The 17,520-nt window shown below is 40.5% G+C and overlaps 1 protein-coding gene across 1 annotated transcript; it reads left to right on the top strand.

The window, feature by feature from the left end:
* Positions 1-370: 370 nt before the first annotated feature.
* Positions 371-16,909, top strand: LOC109001957 (protein PHYTOCHROME-DEPENDENT LATE-FLOWERING-like). Its single transcript, XM_018979481.2, has 12 exons — positions 371-827; positions 9,769-9,850; positions 9,965-10,029; positions 10,134-10,214; positions 10,682-10,762; positions 11,433-11,585; positions 11,682-11,780; positions 11,864-13,254; positions 13,759-13,985; positions 14,077-14,219; positions 14,771-14,809; positions 14,907-16,909. Exons 1-12 carry the CDS (start codon positions 702-704, stop codon positions 16,500-16,502), a joined length of 4,083 nt encoding a protein of 1,360 aa, XP_018835026.1. The 5' UTR covers positions 371-701; the 3' UTR covers positions 16,503-16,909.
* The last annotated feature ends 611 nt before the right edge of the window (positions 16,910-17,520 follow it).

Here is a 17,520-nt window from a genome sequence, read left to right as displayed (position 1 = left end):
ACTCAAATACAAATACTTTTAAACTAATTATTACAAATTTTTAAAATTTTAAAATAAAAAATAAAAAATAATTCAACTTTTTTAAATTTTTAAACAAAAATAATATTATAAAATAATATTTTAATTTTATAATAATTTTTATTTAACTTTTTCTCTATCATTTCTAAAAACGAAAAAAATAATCAATTCAAACTATCTTACTATTATTCACAAATTATCTTATTATTATTAATAAAATTTTCATCTCATTTTTCTCTCAAGCATCCTTAATAGTCAATTTCTTAATTATTAAATAAAAAATAAATAAAATACATAATCGATACAAATTTTTGCCCTGTAGTATCATTTTCCTAAACTTAAAACTGATATATGCTCCAGAGTGCAGAGTTCAGACCACCTGCGGACTTCGAAAAAGGTGCTGCATAAATTGCAAAAGTCTCCAGGTTGTTTTGGTCGAGACTCGAAACCAAACAGAATTCCTTCCCCGCGTCTCTCTTATCCTACTTTCTGTGAACAAACCCTCAGATACACCACGAAGAATTAAGAACCTAACAAACTGACATTCCTTTCCTGTTAGGGTTTATGTTTTTCCCCCATACAATTTCCATCATCCGTTCTCTTCCTTTTATTTTCCTCTACCTTCACACGACCCAAATTCCACCCTGACTGAGGCCTAACTTTCTCAGTCAATACCCTACGTTATGGGTATCTCCTTCAAGGTCTCGAAGACCGGTACAAGGTTCCGCCTGAAGCCCCCGCTTCAATCAGAGGTCGACGTTGTCGACAACGTGTCGGAGAATTCCAAAGAGAGCTCAAGGAAGCTCCAGGTAAGATATCGTGAAATGAGTCAATTGTTTGATTTACTACCCTGTTTGGCTCGTAAGAAGACTGGGGGGAATGATAGAATTTGGAAGTGGAGGGGAGCATAGAGCTGGAAACGGAATTCTTGGTGTTAGATTTCAGCTTGGTTTTGTGTCAAAAAGCAGAAAATTGTGGTACCTGCGTATGTTTACATACAATAATTTATATTGAGCACAGTTTAGGGTTTTTTTTTTTTTTTTTTCTGCATAGGTGTCTGCGTGAGTTCCGTGACGGGGATGGGGAAGAGCGTGGAATTTTGGATTTGGCTTATTCTTGTTTTGATTGCTAACATGTTCTTATGTAACTAAATAAGGGATTAGTTCCGTACTTCGGTTGTCTAATGTGCTGGGATTCTGTTTGCTTACAGATAACGGGTAGGCAAAAACGAAGGGATAATAATTTTGAAATTCTTGGATCTTTAATGTTATTGTTTTCTCGGAAGCAAGGCTAAGACTCTCAGCTGAGCATAGCGCAACCAATTGGGATTTTTCTTTTGGATTTTTTTTCCTTTCTTTCTTTAGTGTTTGATCATTGATTTCTTAATTGAGGTGAGATTTTCGCAATTCATTTTTTTGGAGTTTAAAGAAGATGATTTAAAACGATCAGATTGAACCCACTGTTTTATTACTTTTCATAAGGTTTCATTGGAACAATGAAATCAAAATATTTTCTGGTAAAATGGATTGTTATTTGAAGAGGATTTTTGCTTGGTTGCTAAAGTTAGGGCTTATTTGGAAAAGGTTTCCATTCCAAAATTCTCATCTCATCCTATCTCTTTCTCAAAAATCACACAAATACAAATACTTTCAAATAATCATTATAACTTTCCAAAACTTTCAAACAAAAAATAAAAAACAATTCAGCCTTTTCAAATTCCCAAACAAAAATAATATTAAAAAACTATATACTAATAATATTTTAACTTTATAATATTTTTTATTCAATTTTTTATCTCTCATTTCTCAAAATCCCATAAAACATTAACTCAAACTATCTCACTTTTATTCACAAACTATCTTACTACTATTCACAAAATTCTCATCTCATCTCAATCTCCAAGCTTATCCAATGGATTGATGTTTTTATGCAAGGTGAAGTTCTATGTTGAAGTCAATCTTTTTTCTTCTGGGAAGGGAGTGGCTGCTATAAAGAGTTGATATGTATTCTGTGCATATTTTTGTGCCTGAGAACACAGAATCTTAAAATTAAGCTTAGTTGGTTAATACAACTTTTATGCTCTGAGTTTAAGAATAAAGTCATTTTTTAAAAAATCTGGGGAGTTGGAGTGTTATTATTGAACCTGACTTGAGAATATTTTTTTTTTCTGAAGGAAGCGCCAAGTACAAAAATTCCTTAAAATAAATAGAGTCGTTTTGTATTAAGATACTGAAATCATAAATGAGAGTGTGCGGAAACATTTATTAAAATTTCTCAAAATCTTTGCCATAAAAATTATAACTTAAAATCTTTGTACATGATCTAGGCCACGGTCACGCATCTCTGAACTAAGTTTCATCCTGCAGCTCTACCTTCACAAATATTATGACTTGTAGTGGTTTATAAATATAAAAACAAACTAAAATGAGTCGATGACTTAGTAAGAAACCCATCATAAAACATACTTAACATAAAGTTTTCATAAAATATTTCATGCTGAGCTTAAAATCATGACTGATCATACTGATGCTTATGCTATATATAATTGATTTATCTAAATTAACTGACTTATCTGACTAATTTAACTGACCAACACACTTAACCCTGTGTACGAGATTGTGCACCAACCCCACGTCCCGCGGCTGCAAGGGGAGCTACTGATAGTATTCTAGCATACTATGGTGAACCACGTTCGAGTCTGTGGCTTGCACATCTACCTTGAAACTGCATTGATATCATGCATCTGAATGATCATTTGATTAACTGTTCTGAGTTTATCTTACATTTAATTTTATGAAAGTTTACGTGTTTTATGCAATGTGAGATGCATGATGCATACATAACTATAATATGCAGAATGAAATATGATGAATGATGTGCTTGAGAATATCATGACATGCGTGGTACATAAACACTGGTTTCGAAAGAACTTACTTTAATAATAATATATATAACTAACTAACGTATGCTAATCCTAATTTATGATCAAGCTACTTACCATTTAGTGTTGCTTCTAAAAATTTCCGATACAAAATCGATCATGGTGTTGGACTGGGTATATTGGGTTTGGCTACTACACTTATGGAGGTTTATGGTTTTTTCAAATAACACACGAAAGGGAGATATTTATAAAGAGATTTGGGAGAGGGTACTAACAAATTCGAGTTGGACTCGGTCGCGATCATTCAAGAAGAGAGTTTGAATTTAAAAACATGATCTAGTGGTTCATTCAATGTATGATTGACAATATTTTTTCTTATATCATTTATAACTCTGTAGAGGTTTTCTCTCCGTACACATGCGAAAAAAATAAAAGATTGCTTTTTCTCTTTTCTGACTGGTGATGCTGTTCATGGGAGGTTGAGTGAGTAATTCATTGCTAGTTTGAGTTGCATTCAAGTATGCCGAATGTTGTTGCTATTGAACGTAAGATATTTGAGGTTGCTAGAGATGGGCGATGGGTGACTATCACAGAGAGGGGGTGGAAGTTGGTGAGAAGTCTTCATCTGGAGTTAGCCACGGCACGGTGGTTCACCAAAGCCTTGGAAGACTGCATGAAGGTGGGAAGGAAGGAGTTTAACTCAGCTCACAGAGATGGGGGATGGGGACAGGGGTCTCATAGCCCAAAGGTGTGTTAACTCTCAAGGGGCATTCATGTCGTTGGTAGAGTTCAAAATGGTGGAGAGGAGAAACAGTATCCTCATTCCTGAAGGGAGGGATGGGAGGGGGTGGAGGTGTTGAAGGAGATCAGCTTCGCAGTTGGCCCTACGGTGGTTAAGATATCGGAAGTTCATCCCTCGACATCGTATCTGGATGCTGTAAAAAAATCTTCAAGGGCTTTGGATCCATCCCATCATTATCAGATGGAGAGGTAAGGCGCCGCTGCAGTTTGGAGAAGGCATGGCCTCAGTTGAGGTACTGGGTCAGAGTTTGGAGGGGGCTGACAGAGATATTGTCGGTCTTAACAAGGAAAGCCTTCTGGGGGTTGTGATGGAGATGCAGAAACAAATTGAAGACTTGAAGGCAAATTTAAATGGCATCAAACGGTGCGTTGAAAGAGAGGCAGAGGTGGGAGTGGGAGTGGGCGTGGGCGTGGGTGTGGGTGTGGGCCTGGGGCAAAGGGTCATGGAAGGGCCTCTGGGCTAGCAGAATGGGCCTAGGCAGGCCTTAGGGCCTCGGTCCCAACCGAAACAGAGGAAGCCTGCTTGGAGGAGACGTGGGTCGTCTTCCTCAGGCCCGTTGACGAGTGGGCCTCAACCACCGTCGCCGGCGAAGAGCCAGGTGGCCCCGGCGAAGGCGGTGACCCCTCCGACGGTTGCCAGTAAGCCAGAAAATGCCGATAGAGAGGATGGAGGTCTCGGGGAAGCGTGCGAGAGGTCATTCCGAGGCTCCCCAACGGCTGCCGGTGAAGCGATGGTCGCAGAAACGCCGGTGATGACTTCGCTGGTAGCAGAGGCTCGGAACTGTATGGTCTCTTCCTCTGTAGAGACGCTTGTGATGGGGGGGACTATGGTGAGGCAAAATCTGCCGATAGTGGAAGAGGAGGAGTCCTCCTCCACTGTGCGGCGCGGCGGTGGCTTCAACCACCCAGAAGGTGCCGATTTGTATGGTGGGAGAGTCTCCTCCACAAATGGAGGCCCATGGCATTCCTGAGGATCATCTAGACAATATAGTCGCGTGAAGTCTCAGTTTTGAAGCTCATCCAGGGACTGAGGGGGCAGGGGTGGAGGTGATTGATGATGGGCTTTCTCAAAGTGAAGTAATGATGGTCCCTGAGACTCAATCTCCCATTAGTAATGTTGTGGTTGCATGGGAGGGTAGGAATTTATTTGGGGAGGAAGAAAGGGCGACTCCTGAGCTGCAATGGGTTTCCAGTGATGGGGAACCGATACTGTTAAACAGTGTGTTACCAGATGAGCCGAATGTTTCGGATTGGGTGTTTCAAAAGGTGAAGGATTTGCATTGCTGGATAGGTATGGAATGTGGGGGCTATGAAGAGCAGTTTATGGCTTTACTTATTGCAATTGAGGCGAGCCATACACAGTCTAAGAAAACAGGGTTGAAGAAACAGCGAGAGCTCAAACGACTAACTTGGTCTTTGAACTATGACGGAAGCTCAAGTCGTGAAAGATCTAAAGGGAAGGGGCATGCTTATCTTTTATGAAGCCGAAAATTGTGTCTTGGAATGTCCGCGGGTTGAATGAGGTGAATAAGCGGCTTCGAATAAAAAACTTGTTACGAGAATGGAGGGTGGATATAGTTTGTTTACAAGAAACTAAATTGAAAAGTCTTTCTCGAAGTCTAATACGTAGCATTTGGAGTTGCACTTATGCGGATTGGATTTATCTAGCCTCGAATGGGGCTTCGGGTGGAATCATATTGATGTGGGATAAAAGAGTTGTGGAGAAAATTGAGGAATTTGTGGGGGAGTATATAGTGACATGTTCTTTTAAGAGCGTGGTAGATAACTTGGTGTGGGCTTTTGCAGGTTTATACGGTCTAAATGTAGACAACGATAGACGTTTCTTATGGGAGGAACTCGCTGGGTTACATAGCTGGTGGGAGCTTCCTTGGTGTATAGGAGGGGATTTTAACGTAATCAGATTTCCTAGTGAACGATCGGGAGAGAGTAGGCTACGCCTAGCAATGACAAAGTTCTCAGACTGTATCTTTGATTTGAACTTGTTGGATATTTCTCTACTAGGGGGCTCCTTTACTTGGTCGAATAATCAGACATGGTCACGGCTAGACAGATTCCTAATTTCATCGAAATGGGAGGTGCACTATTGGGAAGTGTGCCAAAAGAGGCTGCCACGTCTTTGCTCGGACCATTTTCCTATTATGTTGGATTGTGGTGGCATTCGAAGCGGACGTCAATACTTTAAGTTTGAAAACATGTGGTTGAAAAGTGAAGGCTTTGTAGATAGGGTTAGGCAATGGTGGTCTTCTTATCAATTCCATGGTAATCCCTCATACATCCTAGCTTGTAAGCTAAAAGTTTTGAAAAATGACCTTAAGCTTTGGAATTCACAATCCTTTGGAGATATTGGGGAGTGAAAAAAATCCATAGTGGAGAAATTACAACAGTTTGAGTAGTTATTGGAGGCTAGAGCCCTTACACCGGATGAGATATTGTGCAAGTCAGAAGTGGTCGCAGAATTAGAAAAAATACTATCACCAGAGGAAATTTCTTGGCGCCAGAAGTCGAGAGCTCTGTGGCTGAAGGAAGGGGACCGGAGTACTAAGTTCTTTCATAGAGTTGCTAACTCTCATAGAAGAACTAATACCATTGATATGCTAAACATTAATGGTATGGAATGTAAGGAGGCCCCTGTGATTCGTGACCATGTGGTGGACTTCTATAAGCAACTGTTAACAGAGCGTGTGGGATGGAGGCCAAAGCTGGATGGTCTTGTTTTTGACACTATTACGCCTCAGGAAGGCTCTTGGTTGGAGAGGCCTTTTGAGGAGAGGGAAGTGTATGATGTAGTCAAACGTATGAGTAAAGATAAAGCTCCTGGTCTAGATGGTTTCTCAATGGGTTTCTTCCAATCTTGCTGGGAGGTGGTGAAAGTGGACATTATGAATGTGTTTCAGGAAGTATTCTTGGTTGGAAAGTTTGAGAAAAGCCTTAATGCTACTTTTATAGCGTTGATTCCAAAGAAGACGAGAGCGGTGGAGATAAAGGATTTTCAACCCATTAGCCTGTGTATAAAATTATATCCAAGGTCCTTGCTAACAAACTGGGGGCGGTTTTGAGCAAGATGATTTCGAAACCACAAAATGCATTTGTTAAGGGGCGGCAAATTTTGGATTTAGTCCTTATAGCGAATGAGGGCCTGGATAGCAGATTAAAGACTGGCTCCACATGTATTATTTGTAAGTTATAGATGGAAAAGGCATATGACCATGTCAATTGAGACTTCCTCCTGTATTTGTTGGGGAGGTGTGGCTTCGGGCCTAGGTGGCGTAATTGGATTAGTTGGTGCATATCCACAGCCAGATACTCAATATTGATTAATGGTTGCCCTACCGGTTTCTTCCGTAGCTCTCGAGGTCTAAGGCAATGAGATTCTTTGTCCCCACTTCTCTTTGTTATTATTATGGATGCCTTGAGTAGGATGACATCGGCGGCGGTTATGCACGGGTTTGTGACCGGATTTACGATTGGTGATCCCAGTAGGGGTATTATTACTTTGTCTCATTTACTTTTTGCAGATGATACACTCATATTCTGTGAGGCAGATCAAAATCAGTTGAGGGCTTTGTTACTATGCTTTGAACTTGAGTAGGATGACATCGGCGGCGGTTATGCACGGGTTTGTGACCGGATTTACGATTGGTGATCCCAGTAGGGGTATTATTACTTTGTCTCATTTACTTTTTGCAGATGATACACTCATATTCTGTGAGGCGGATCAAAACCAATTGAGGGCTTTGAAGGCTTTGTTAATATGCTTTGAAGCAGCGTTAGGCTTGAAAGTGAACTTTGACAAGTCAGAGTTAGTGCCAGTGGGGAATGTGAGTAATACTAGGCAGCTAGCTAGTATTCTTGGATGCAAGGTAGCCTCTCTTCCGATCACCTATCTAGGATTGCCGTTGGGGGCTGTAGCAAAGGCCTCATCCATATGGGATTCAATCATAGAGAAGATAGGACGGCAATTGGCAGGGTGGAAAATATTGTACTTATCGAAAGGTGGCCGTTTGACTCTTATCAAGAGTACCCTTTCTAACCTACCTACATACTTTTTATCTTTGTTTCAGTTGTCTGCCAGGGTAGCGGCTCAAATTGATAAACTGTACCTTGACTTCTTATGGGGTGGACTAGGGGATGAATTCAGATTTCACCTGGTTGGCTGGGATAAGGTGTGTACACCAATCTTGTCTGGTGGTTTGGGTATAAAAAACCTGAGAATTTTCAATCGGGCCCTGCTTGGGAAGTGGTTATAGAGGTATAATAACGAGACAGAAACCTTATGGAAGTTGGTGATTGACTGTAAATATGGAAGCATGTGAGGGGGGATGGTGTACTGAAGAGGTGTACGGGCCTAGAGGTGTGGGAGTTTGGAAACACATTAGGAAGGGGTGGGGGGATTTTAGTAGCCTTTCTAAATTTGTGTTGGGGAGGGGTTCTCGCATTATGTTTTGGAAGGACATATGGTGTGGGCCCTAAAGGACACATTTCCAGCTATTTTTCAATTGGCATGTAACCAGGAAGCTTCAATAGAGGACCTTATGCTTTTAACAGGGGACCAAGTTCAGTGGAACGTCACATTTAGTAGAGCGGCGCAAGACTGGGAAGTGGACACCTTTGAGGCATTTTTCAGCTTACTTTACTCCATGAAGCCGAATGGACAGCAAGTCGATAGGCTGTGGTGGACGCTTACGGGTAAGGGCATTTTTTCAGTTCGATCCTTTTATAAGTCCCTTTCCCAAGTTGCCAACACCCCATTACCATGGAGGAGAATCTGGAGAAATAAGGCGCCTCCGAAAGCGATCTTCTTTACTTGGACAACGGCGTTAGGGAAGATTCTGACTATCGACAATTTGAGGAAGCGCCGTCTAGTCATTCTAGACTGGTGTTGCATGTGCAAGAGAGCTGGCGAGACAGTGGATCACCTTTTGTTACATTGTGTGACTACTAGAGCCTTGTGGGTTGAAGTATTTAGCCGGATAGAGTTAGCCGTTGTTATGCCTGCAACGGTGGTAGATCTATTGGCCAGCTGGACACTTCCGAGAGGAGTGCAACAAATCAAGGCGGTGTGGAGTATGATCCCGATCTGTATTATGTGGTGTATATGGCAAGAGCGCAATGATCGGACTTTCGAAAACAAAGAGCAGTCTTCAGAGGAACTTAGAACGTTTTTTTTCCGTACTTTATTTCTATGGGCCATTGCTTTAGATTTTAATGGCCTGAATTTTCGTGACTTTCTAGTTTCTCTTACTTCGACCTAGATAGGTCTTATCTCTTGTATACCATCTTGTGTACTTGGGCTTTGTCTATCTTTATTAATATATTTTTGATTACTTATAAAAAAATATATATATAGGATTGACAGTGACTGAGACTGTGTAGGGAACTTCAATCAGTGATGATTTTAAATTGAAATAAATTTCTAATGACCAATTTTTAAATTCTAAAAAGAGTCTAACTCGTTCAATAAATAATAAATTGGATTTAACCTAGTTATTGAGCCTAATTAAAACTCCTAATTAACCTAATAATTTAGCGCTCGTGGATTTATCCAATATGACCCATTAAATATAATTTAGGGCCCAATAAAAATTATCAATATTCCGACGTTAGAATTACATCGAGCATGAGAAATGAGATCAATATGAATATAAAAAATGAGAATAGAAAAGCTCTCTCTTGTTCACCCAGCAATTGAAATAGATGGCTTGATATTTCCTTCTTTCTCAAAGAAAATGATTTTACTTTCCCTTATATCGCAATGAGCAAAGCTCTTTTTTATGGTTCGAGGGAAGACCCGATCAACAGAATGGGGGTTAGGTTTAGGTTGCGTTTAGATGTTGAACTGAGTTGAGTTGAGATGATAAAATATTGTTAGAATATTATTTTTTAATATTATTATTATTTTGGGATTTGAAAATTTTGAATTGTTTATTATATTTTGTATTGGAATTTGAAAAAATTGTAATGATGAGTTGAGATGGGTTTAAGAACCAAATGAATCTCATATTTATGTCTCTTGCTTGTGTGATAGTTTTGATTTTCTTATGTTATAGGGTGACCTTAGGGAAGGAGGTAAAGATGTAGCAGGAGTAGCTGCACCATCCATGTCTTCTGAAGGCCTTCTTCCATCTGCAGGTTAGAGGCACAGTAGGTTTTGTTGGTCATTTCTCATCACATTTGGATCCTGACTACATATAAAAAATATATATATTTGGATCCTGACTATATTTTTTTTTTCTGTTTTGACAGAGAATGAAGTTTCCTTCACATTGAACCTCTTTGCAAATGGATATTCTATTGGAAAACCAACAGAGGTTTGTTGAAAGAATGTTAGACAAATGAAAAAAATTGAATGGAAAAAGATACTCCTTGTATTATATTATATTATATTAAATATGAATATTTCATGAATTTTCAGAATGAAGCTGCACATCAGGCTGGACTTCAAGATGTTCCAAAGTTGCATCCATATGATAGGACGTCTGAAACTCTCTTCTTGGTAAATTTCTAGTTGTTTCTCCCCTTTCAATTCAATTTTCTTTGGAGAGGTGTATCTTGACTATTGTTTCAAAGGACTCATGCCTTATATAATGAAATATCACCATTTGCGGCTTCTTTGGTAGCCATTTGTTGTGCATGCACTTCAGGAATGCAGTGTTTTTCTTTTTGGGTTTTAATCATTTGGGTAGCGCAAGAAGGTTCTCTCTATGTAGTTCGTGATTTGGATTCACCAGCATTGGATTTACATGTGCAGACCGTGGCTATAAAAATTTTGTAATTTCTAAGAATTACTTCATTTACCATTTTATGAATTTGTGCAATGAGGCTGTCTCTTTACACAATGCACTATCTATTGTCCTCCGCATTACAACAGTGATCTCGGTTTACTTACAATTCCGAATATATTTGTTATAGGATTTTCTTACTCTAACTTGTTTCCCTCTCTGTTTGTGAATTCATTTGGAGGCAATTGAATCTGGCCGGTTGCCTGGAGATATTCTAGATGATATACCCTGCAAGTTTGTTGATGGGACGCTCGTATGTGAGGTGAGTCATCCATGGAATTTTACTTCGGACCTATATTATGGGCAGTTTGACTCATCAAAATAAATGATAAAGAAATAAACATCTTAGACTAATGGTATGAATACCAATATTCATATATGCATGCAAACATACATGCATGCGTGAATGCATATGTGCAAGAGGCAAGGAATTGTCACAGCTGGCTAAGTTTATTTATGATGTTACTGCTATATGGTCCTTACCACAATTGTTGATGGCAGTGTTAGTATTGAATCCTATTCTTCTGAGGTGGCCCTTTGTAACCATTGGACAAACAGCAACCTTTCTCATTACTTTCACTGTACACCTATGCTTTCACTGGTTTAACCGCCAATGTGTTGGTGCACATTGAGTTTACCCATTGAGAAGCATACCACCTTCAGTGGTATACTATTTCCATCCCTGATGTAGACACATCATTTTGGTTTGCCTGTGCGTATGTGTATGGGAGAGAGAGAGAGAGAGAGCAACTCTTCTAAGCATCTAATGTCAACTATTTTAGCTATTAATAATAATGACGATTTCTTAGACTTTAGGTTAGGATATTAAAAAAAAAAAATAGGTGACTATTTTAGGTTACTTATAAAAAAATGATTATCTAGTGACTTTGTATTCGGTAATTTTAAAATTGAAAATGTCAAGAATTTTTCAGGTGCGGGATTATCGGAAATGTGAATGTTCTGGTGATCCAACATCCAATGGATCCCCCATTGTTAGTAAAGTATGCCTTAAGATGTCATTGGAGAATGTAGTGAAGGATATTCCATTGATATCAGATAATTCTTGGACTTATGGTGATCTGATGGTAAGTATGATTGCCTTCTCTCATCTTTGGTTGGCTACTAAATTCTATCATGTGGTGGGTTTGCGAATTCATGTGTTTATATTCACTCGACTGCAGGAAGTGGAGTCCCGCATACTGAAAGCCTTGCAACCACAACTTCATCTAGACCCCACTCCTAAGTTGGATAGGCTTTGTAATAACCCAGTCCCCACTAAGGTAATGCATTTTCAGACGAGAGTTCTTGTTCCTAGGCTAGAGGATGATTTATCCATCTTAACTATGTTTAACTTCATTTGCAGCTTGATTTGGCTCTTTCTAGTGCCCGGAGAAAGAGATTGAGGCAGATGCCTGAAGTTACTGTCACATCTAGTATTAAGACTCATGGGAAGAAAGTTTGCATAGACAGAGTACCTGAAAGTTCTAACTCTAGGTTGGGGGATACAGGAATCATTTCAGGAAATGTGGTGCCACGGCAACAACATGAGAATCTTACAGCTCCAAATCTTGTCCCAACAAACATGTTAGCCATTAGGCCCAAGAACTTAGCACCAGAGGCCTCAGTTCCTGCACTACCACTTGCTTCACATCAATCAAGATATCAAATGGGGGTTGGGACCCCCAGAAGTATGCAGGATCCTGGTTCAGGGCCTACTATTAATGCACCAGGGCCTTCTCCTGCTGGGCAGGACATCATGATCTCATATGCCGACAATGTGAATTCAAGTGCCTCGCTTCTTGGAAAGAGGGATAATCAAGATGGGCAAATGTCACCCTTGTCCAACTTTAACAAGAGGGCAAGGCCTACACCAGTGGGTCTTGATGGAATGCAACAACAGCAAATAGGGTCACATATGGATGGACTCCATGGCCAGGATATAAATTGGAAGACTACGATATTACAGCAGCAAGCAATGGCAAGGGGCTTTCCGTATTCAAATACAAACAGTCAAAAGTTTCCCCACCAGGTGTTTGAAGGGGCTCTGAATCAGGATGCTGGGACAATGCCATTTGCTGCAGGACAACAAGGAACACGATATGGTCCCAAGGAAGAGCAGTTCGAGATGGATAAATTAGATGGGTCGGAGCTCAACCGCAATAAAAATGATATGCAGATGGTGGAAACAGAAACAAGTCATCTGGACACACAGCAATCACGGCAGCAAAGACTACCACAGCATGCATTCATGAGATCTAATTTCCATCAGACACCTTGGAATAATCTTGGTCAGCATTTGGAGAAAGATGCCAGAAAGGAGGAGCAGCTCCAGAAAAGAAAAGCAGCTCAAAGTCCCCGGTTTTCTAATGCAGCTTTTTCTCAATCTCAATTATCGTCAAAATCTGGGGAATTTTCTAGTGGTTCAGTTGGACCCCACTTTGGAGCAGTTGCAACAACTGCTGCATCACAAAAGGAGAAAGCAGCAAGCACCTCAGTTGCTACTGTTGGTGGGACCCCATCTTTGACTTCCAGTGCTAACGATTCCATGCAACGGCAACACCAGGCCCAAGCTGCTGTGAAGCGGAGATCAAATTCTCTCCCCAAGACCCCAGCAATGAGTGGAGTTGGATCTCCAGCTAGTGTTGGTAATATGAGTGCTCCATTAAATGCAAACAGTCCTTCAGTTGGAACACCACCACTGGCAGATCAAACCATGCTTGAAAGGTTCTCAAAGATAGAAATGGTGACAATTAGGTATTCCGTTCATTCAACATTTAAAACCTCGTCTAATTTTAATTGTTGCTTTGTCCTTGTATAGTTATCTATCTGTATACTAACTATAGGAACTTGTAAATATCATATGCATCACAATGGACTGGACAAATGTATTCATCCTATTGTTTGACATATTAAAGCTCTTAATATTGATTCTTTACTGACCATTACAATAGCGCATGAATGGTTAGATGAAATGGGTATTTAGGTTAGGTGTAATCCCCCTCCCCTTCTTTTGGTCTCAACTTAAGGCATGAATATTTTTTTTCTTTGCTGAGATGATGAAGTATTCACCACCCGCAATTTTTTTCTTATTTTCGTTTCTGTTTAAATTCCTTGATCTGCAATGAGCATGTTTAATCCAATGCTGAAGGTTGAGGATGCATACATTTTTCAAAAACCCTATCATCTTTTCATGTACATTCTATGGAGTTTACTCAACCCCATCCAGTTTTATGCATATTTGGTGGATTTCTGTTTCAGGCATCAACTGAACGTCAAAAATAGGAAGGTTGATAATCACCCCATTAGGAAGCCCAACACATATTCCACTCGCCCTCTGTCAGCATTTCTCTCTACTGCCTCCAATAATGAAGATTTTAAAGATGATGCAAGCACAAGGTCTTTATCTAAGTCACTTGTAGGTGGCAACATCAATACCTGCAAAATAAGGGTCTTAAAATTTATGCAGCCAGAGCATATACCTCCAGGTTTGCTGTATTATGGGTTGTATAATATCTGATCCATTGTGATGCCTTGATGATTCTCTTCTTTCCTAAAATTCCACTTTTGCTTCTGCAGAAAATGCTGTTTCTTATCGGGTAAGAACTAGAATGATCATGTCAGAGAAGCCATATGATGGTACAGTAGCAATGCATTATGGAGAAATAGAAGATGGCGATTTTCTTTCTGCGGAGGATCACCTTCCGACATTGCCCAATACAGTAAGTTCTGCACAAATTCTACTTTTGCAGTCTAAGAAGGATCTGCTTGTTGAATTTGTTAACACCAGCTATTCTCAGTTAGGCGGCGCTATCAACACAGATGATTCTCCAATATTTGTTCACATTACCATTTCATCAATTAGATGATTCTACTAAATTATATCTTCTGCTTTTGTGGTTTTTTTCTCTTTCTTAGCACTTTCAAATGTCCACTAGTCTTCTTGGTGACCCTCCCATTGTAGAAGAGTGGATGCGGTGATCACAACTGCCTTTAACCATATGATAGATCAATCCTTGTGGAAAGTCATCGATATATTGCATTGGTCATTTGAAAAGTTTATGTTGTCTGGTTATTTCCCTAGCATCCAATTGCTACTGAACGAGGGGGCTTTTTGGTTGGACTGTCGACAATCAATTTGGATAGTGACTGGAAAGCTTTTTTAGCAGCATTAATTATGTGTTTTTCTGATATTTGAGCATTTTTTTGTACCCCTTTTCATTGCAAGTTTGTGCCTTCTGTTGCTCTGATCCATATTTAATTCATGTGACAGCACTTGGCGGATTTGCTTTGCACACAGCTTTGTTCACTGGTATGTTTTCAGACACGGTCATGACATTAAAAAATTAGAATTATGATCTATTGGGGGGTGTTTTCCTTTTAACATATTATGATATTTGCTGATGCAGATGATGCGTGAAGGATATGTTGTGGAAGATCAAGTCCAACGAAAACCAACTCGCATGAATCTTGCCTCGGCCAGTCAATCGAATGTTGCTGGAGTCCATCATAATTCAGTAGCTGACATGCAGAAATATGCGGCAATTCCTGGTCAACAATCAAATGAAGTTGCCAAGCAAACTAACAATGGCAATGCATCTCTAAACTCACCCCAGAATCTGTTACCGGATGCAAGGATGCTGCCACCTGGAAACCCCCAGGCTTTACAGATGTCTCAAGGATTCTTTTCTGGGGTTTCAATGCCCCAGAGATCAACGCAGCCAGACCCACAACCATCTCTTCATCACCATCAGCAGCAGCAGCAGCAGCAACAGCAGCAGCAACAGCAACATCAACAGCAGCAGCAGCAGCAGCAACAGCAACATCAACAGCAGCAGCAGCATCAACAACAGCAGCAGCAGCAGCAACAGCAACAGCAGCAGCAGCAGCAGCAACAGCAACAGCAACAAAGCCAACACTCCTTGATTCAACAGCAGCATTCCCAGTTCCAGAGGCCATCTATGATGCTCGCAACAAATCCACTTTCGCACTTGTCTGCAATTGGACAGAATTCCAACATGCAGTTGGGCAACAGAATTCAGCTGTTACGGCAACAACAGCAGCCACAAATGCAACGGAAGATGGTGATGGGACTTGGGACAGCTGTCAGTATGGGAAACATGGGCAATAACATGGTTGGTCTTGGAGGCCTTGGCAGTGCAATGGGCATGGGAGCTGCAAGGGGAATAGGGGGAACTGGAATGTCAACACCAATTGGGCCTATATCTGGCATGGGCAATGTGGGGCAGAACCCGATGAATCTTAGCAATGCAATAAGCCAGCAACTTCGATCTGGATTAAATCCTCAAGCTGCTTTCTCAAAACTTAGAATGGCACACAACAGAGCAAACATGTTAGGTGGCCCTCAGTCAAGTATAGCAGGGATTTCAGGAGCTAGACAGATACATTCTGGCTCTACTGGTCTTTCAATGCTTGGTCAGAGTCTATCACGAGCTAACATGAACCCAATGCAACCGGCAACAATGGGGCCTATGGGTCCACCTAAGTTGATGGCAGGGATAAATCATTACATGAACCAGCAGCAACAACAACAGCAACAGCAGCAACATTCATTGCAGCAGCAGCAACATTCATTGCAGCAGCAGCAATTTCAACAGCAGCAGCAGCAGCAATTTCAACAGCAGCAGCAGCAGCAGCAGCAGCAATTTCAGCAACAGTTGCAGCAACAACAAGACACCACTTCACCGCTACAGTCTGTTGTCTCACCTTCACGAGTGGGCTCACCATCAACCGTGGGAATGTCACAACTGAACCAACAAACTCAGCAACAGCAAACTAGCCCTCAGCAAATGAGCCAGCGAACACCAATGAGCCCACAGCAGTTGAGCTCTGGAGCAATCCATGCCATGAGTACGGGTAATCCAGATGCTTGTCCAGCAAGCCCACAGCTGAGTTCTCAGACCCTTGGTTCGGTTAGTAGTATCACTAACTCTCCTATGGATCTACAAGGTGTGAATAAGAGCAACTCCGTAAATAATGTATAATGAAGCTCAGGAGGCTGAGGGTTTTCTTCTCGAGCCAAGTTCTAGCCGTGCTCTTGCAAAGCCTTTCTCCATCGCCTTTATGGGGAAGTTCGTTCTTATTACTTGGTTTCAGTTGGATGCACTGATACTTACAAAAAAGTGAACCAGATTTCAATATTCCACATGCTTTGGAAAAGTGTATAAACTAGGTTGTAGGCAGTGCAGTGCAAGCCTGCAAGGGGCTTTTGATATGTGAATGCTATTTGAAGATTATTATCTTTAGTGTTTATATTTAAGATGAGTTTGTAGGCTGGAATGACAAAACTTGATTATATGGTAAGTGTATTTTTGTTGTGGGGTGAAATTGCAAGGAAAGGTATGGACATTAAAGACAGAAATACTTGATCTTCGTAAAAAATTAAAAATAATTTGATATGGATATATAATCAAATGTGGGTATGTCAAATTGTAAAGCTTTTTTTTTTTTTTCTAAAGTAGATATACCGTATACCATCCACCCAATATACTTACATGCACCTATAAAACATTAAAAAAAAAAAGAAAAAAGGTCCTCACAATCAATCTTCAGTCAGCTGCACTCTTGAGTCTTCTCCTGCTCTTATTTTCCTTTTCTTTCCTTTTTCTTCTTCTCCTTTCTCTTTCTTCTCTCTCAATATGCAGTCTCTCTAGAGGAAGAGATGCCATGGGTTAGAAGGTAGAGAACTACGTCAATGTCGACTTTCTAGAGGGAGAGACCCACAACTATTTCTTGAGACTTAAACCCATTGGCCATCCATGGCGGTGGGTCTCTGGGTCTCCTTTGAAGAAGAGACCCACGACATGAGTTTTGAGTTTCTGACTATGCGTGATTGAAAATTCTTGGTTTGTAGGTAGGGGCTCTCGATAGTTGGACTTGGCACCCTGCCTATCTGTTAGGTGGGCAGAAATGTGGGCAAGGTAGCACCCTTTTTACTGTCTTGATGCTCTTATCAAGACATGCAGGCATGAGTATATTCTTTTAATCGCATGAACTGCCTAC

This window comes from Juglans regia, chromosome 7 (assembly GCF_001411555.2).
Source record: "Juglans regia cultivar Chandler chromosome 7, Walnut 2.0, whole genome shotgun sequence".
NCBI classification, from domain to species: domain Eukaryota; kingdom Viridiplantae; phylum Streptophyta; class Magnoliopsida; order Fagales; family Juglandaceae; genus Juglans; species Juglans regia.
Note: the sequence above shows the minus strand (reverse complement) of the source record. Positions and strands in the feature narration are given on the sequence as shown.

What these genes read in the sequence shown, in the direction of transcription:
- LOC109001957 (XM_018979481.2), top strand. Translation starts at nt 702, where the DNA reads ATGGGTATCTCCTTCAAGGTCTCGAAGACCGGTACAAGGTTCCGCCTG. An exon ending in CTATTGGAAAACCAACAGAG is followed by an intron (nt 10,030 to 10,133) that starts GTTTGTTGAAAG and finishes ATGAATTTTCAG; the next exon opens with AATGAAGCTGCACATCAGGC. An exon ending in GGACTTATGGTGATCTGATG is followed by an intron (nt 11,586 to 11,681) that starts GTAAGTATGATT and finishes ACTCGACTGCAG; the next exon opens with GAAGTGGAGTCCCGCATACT.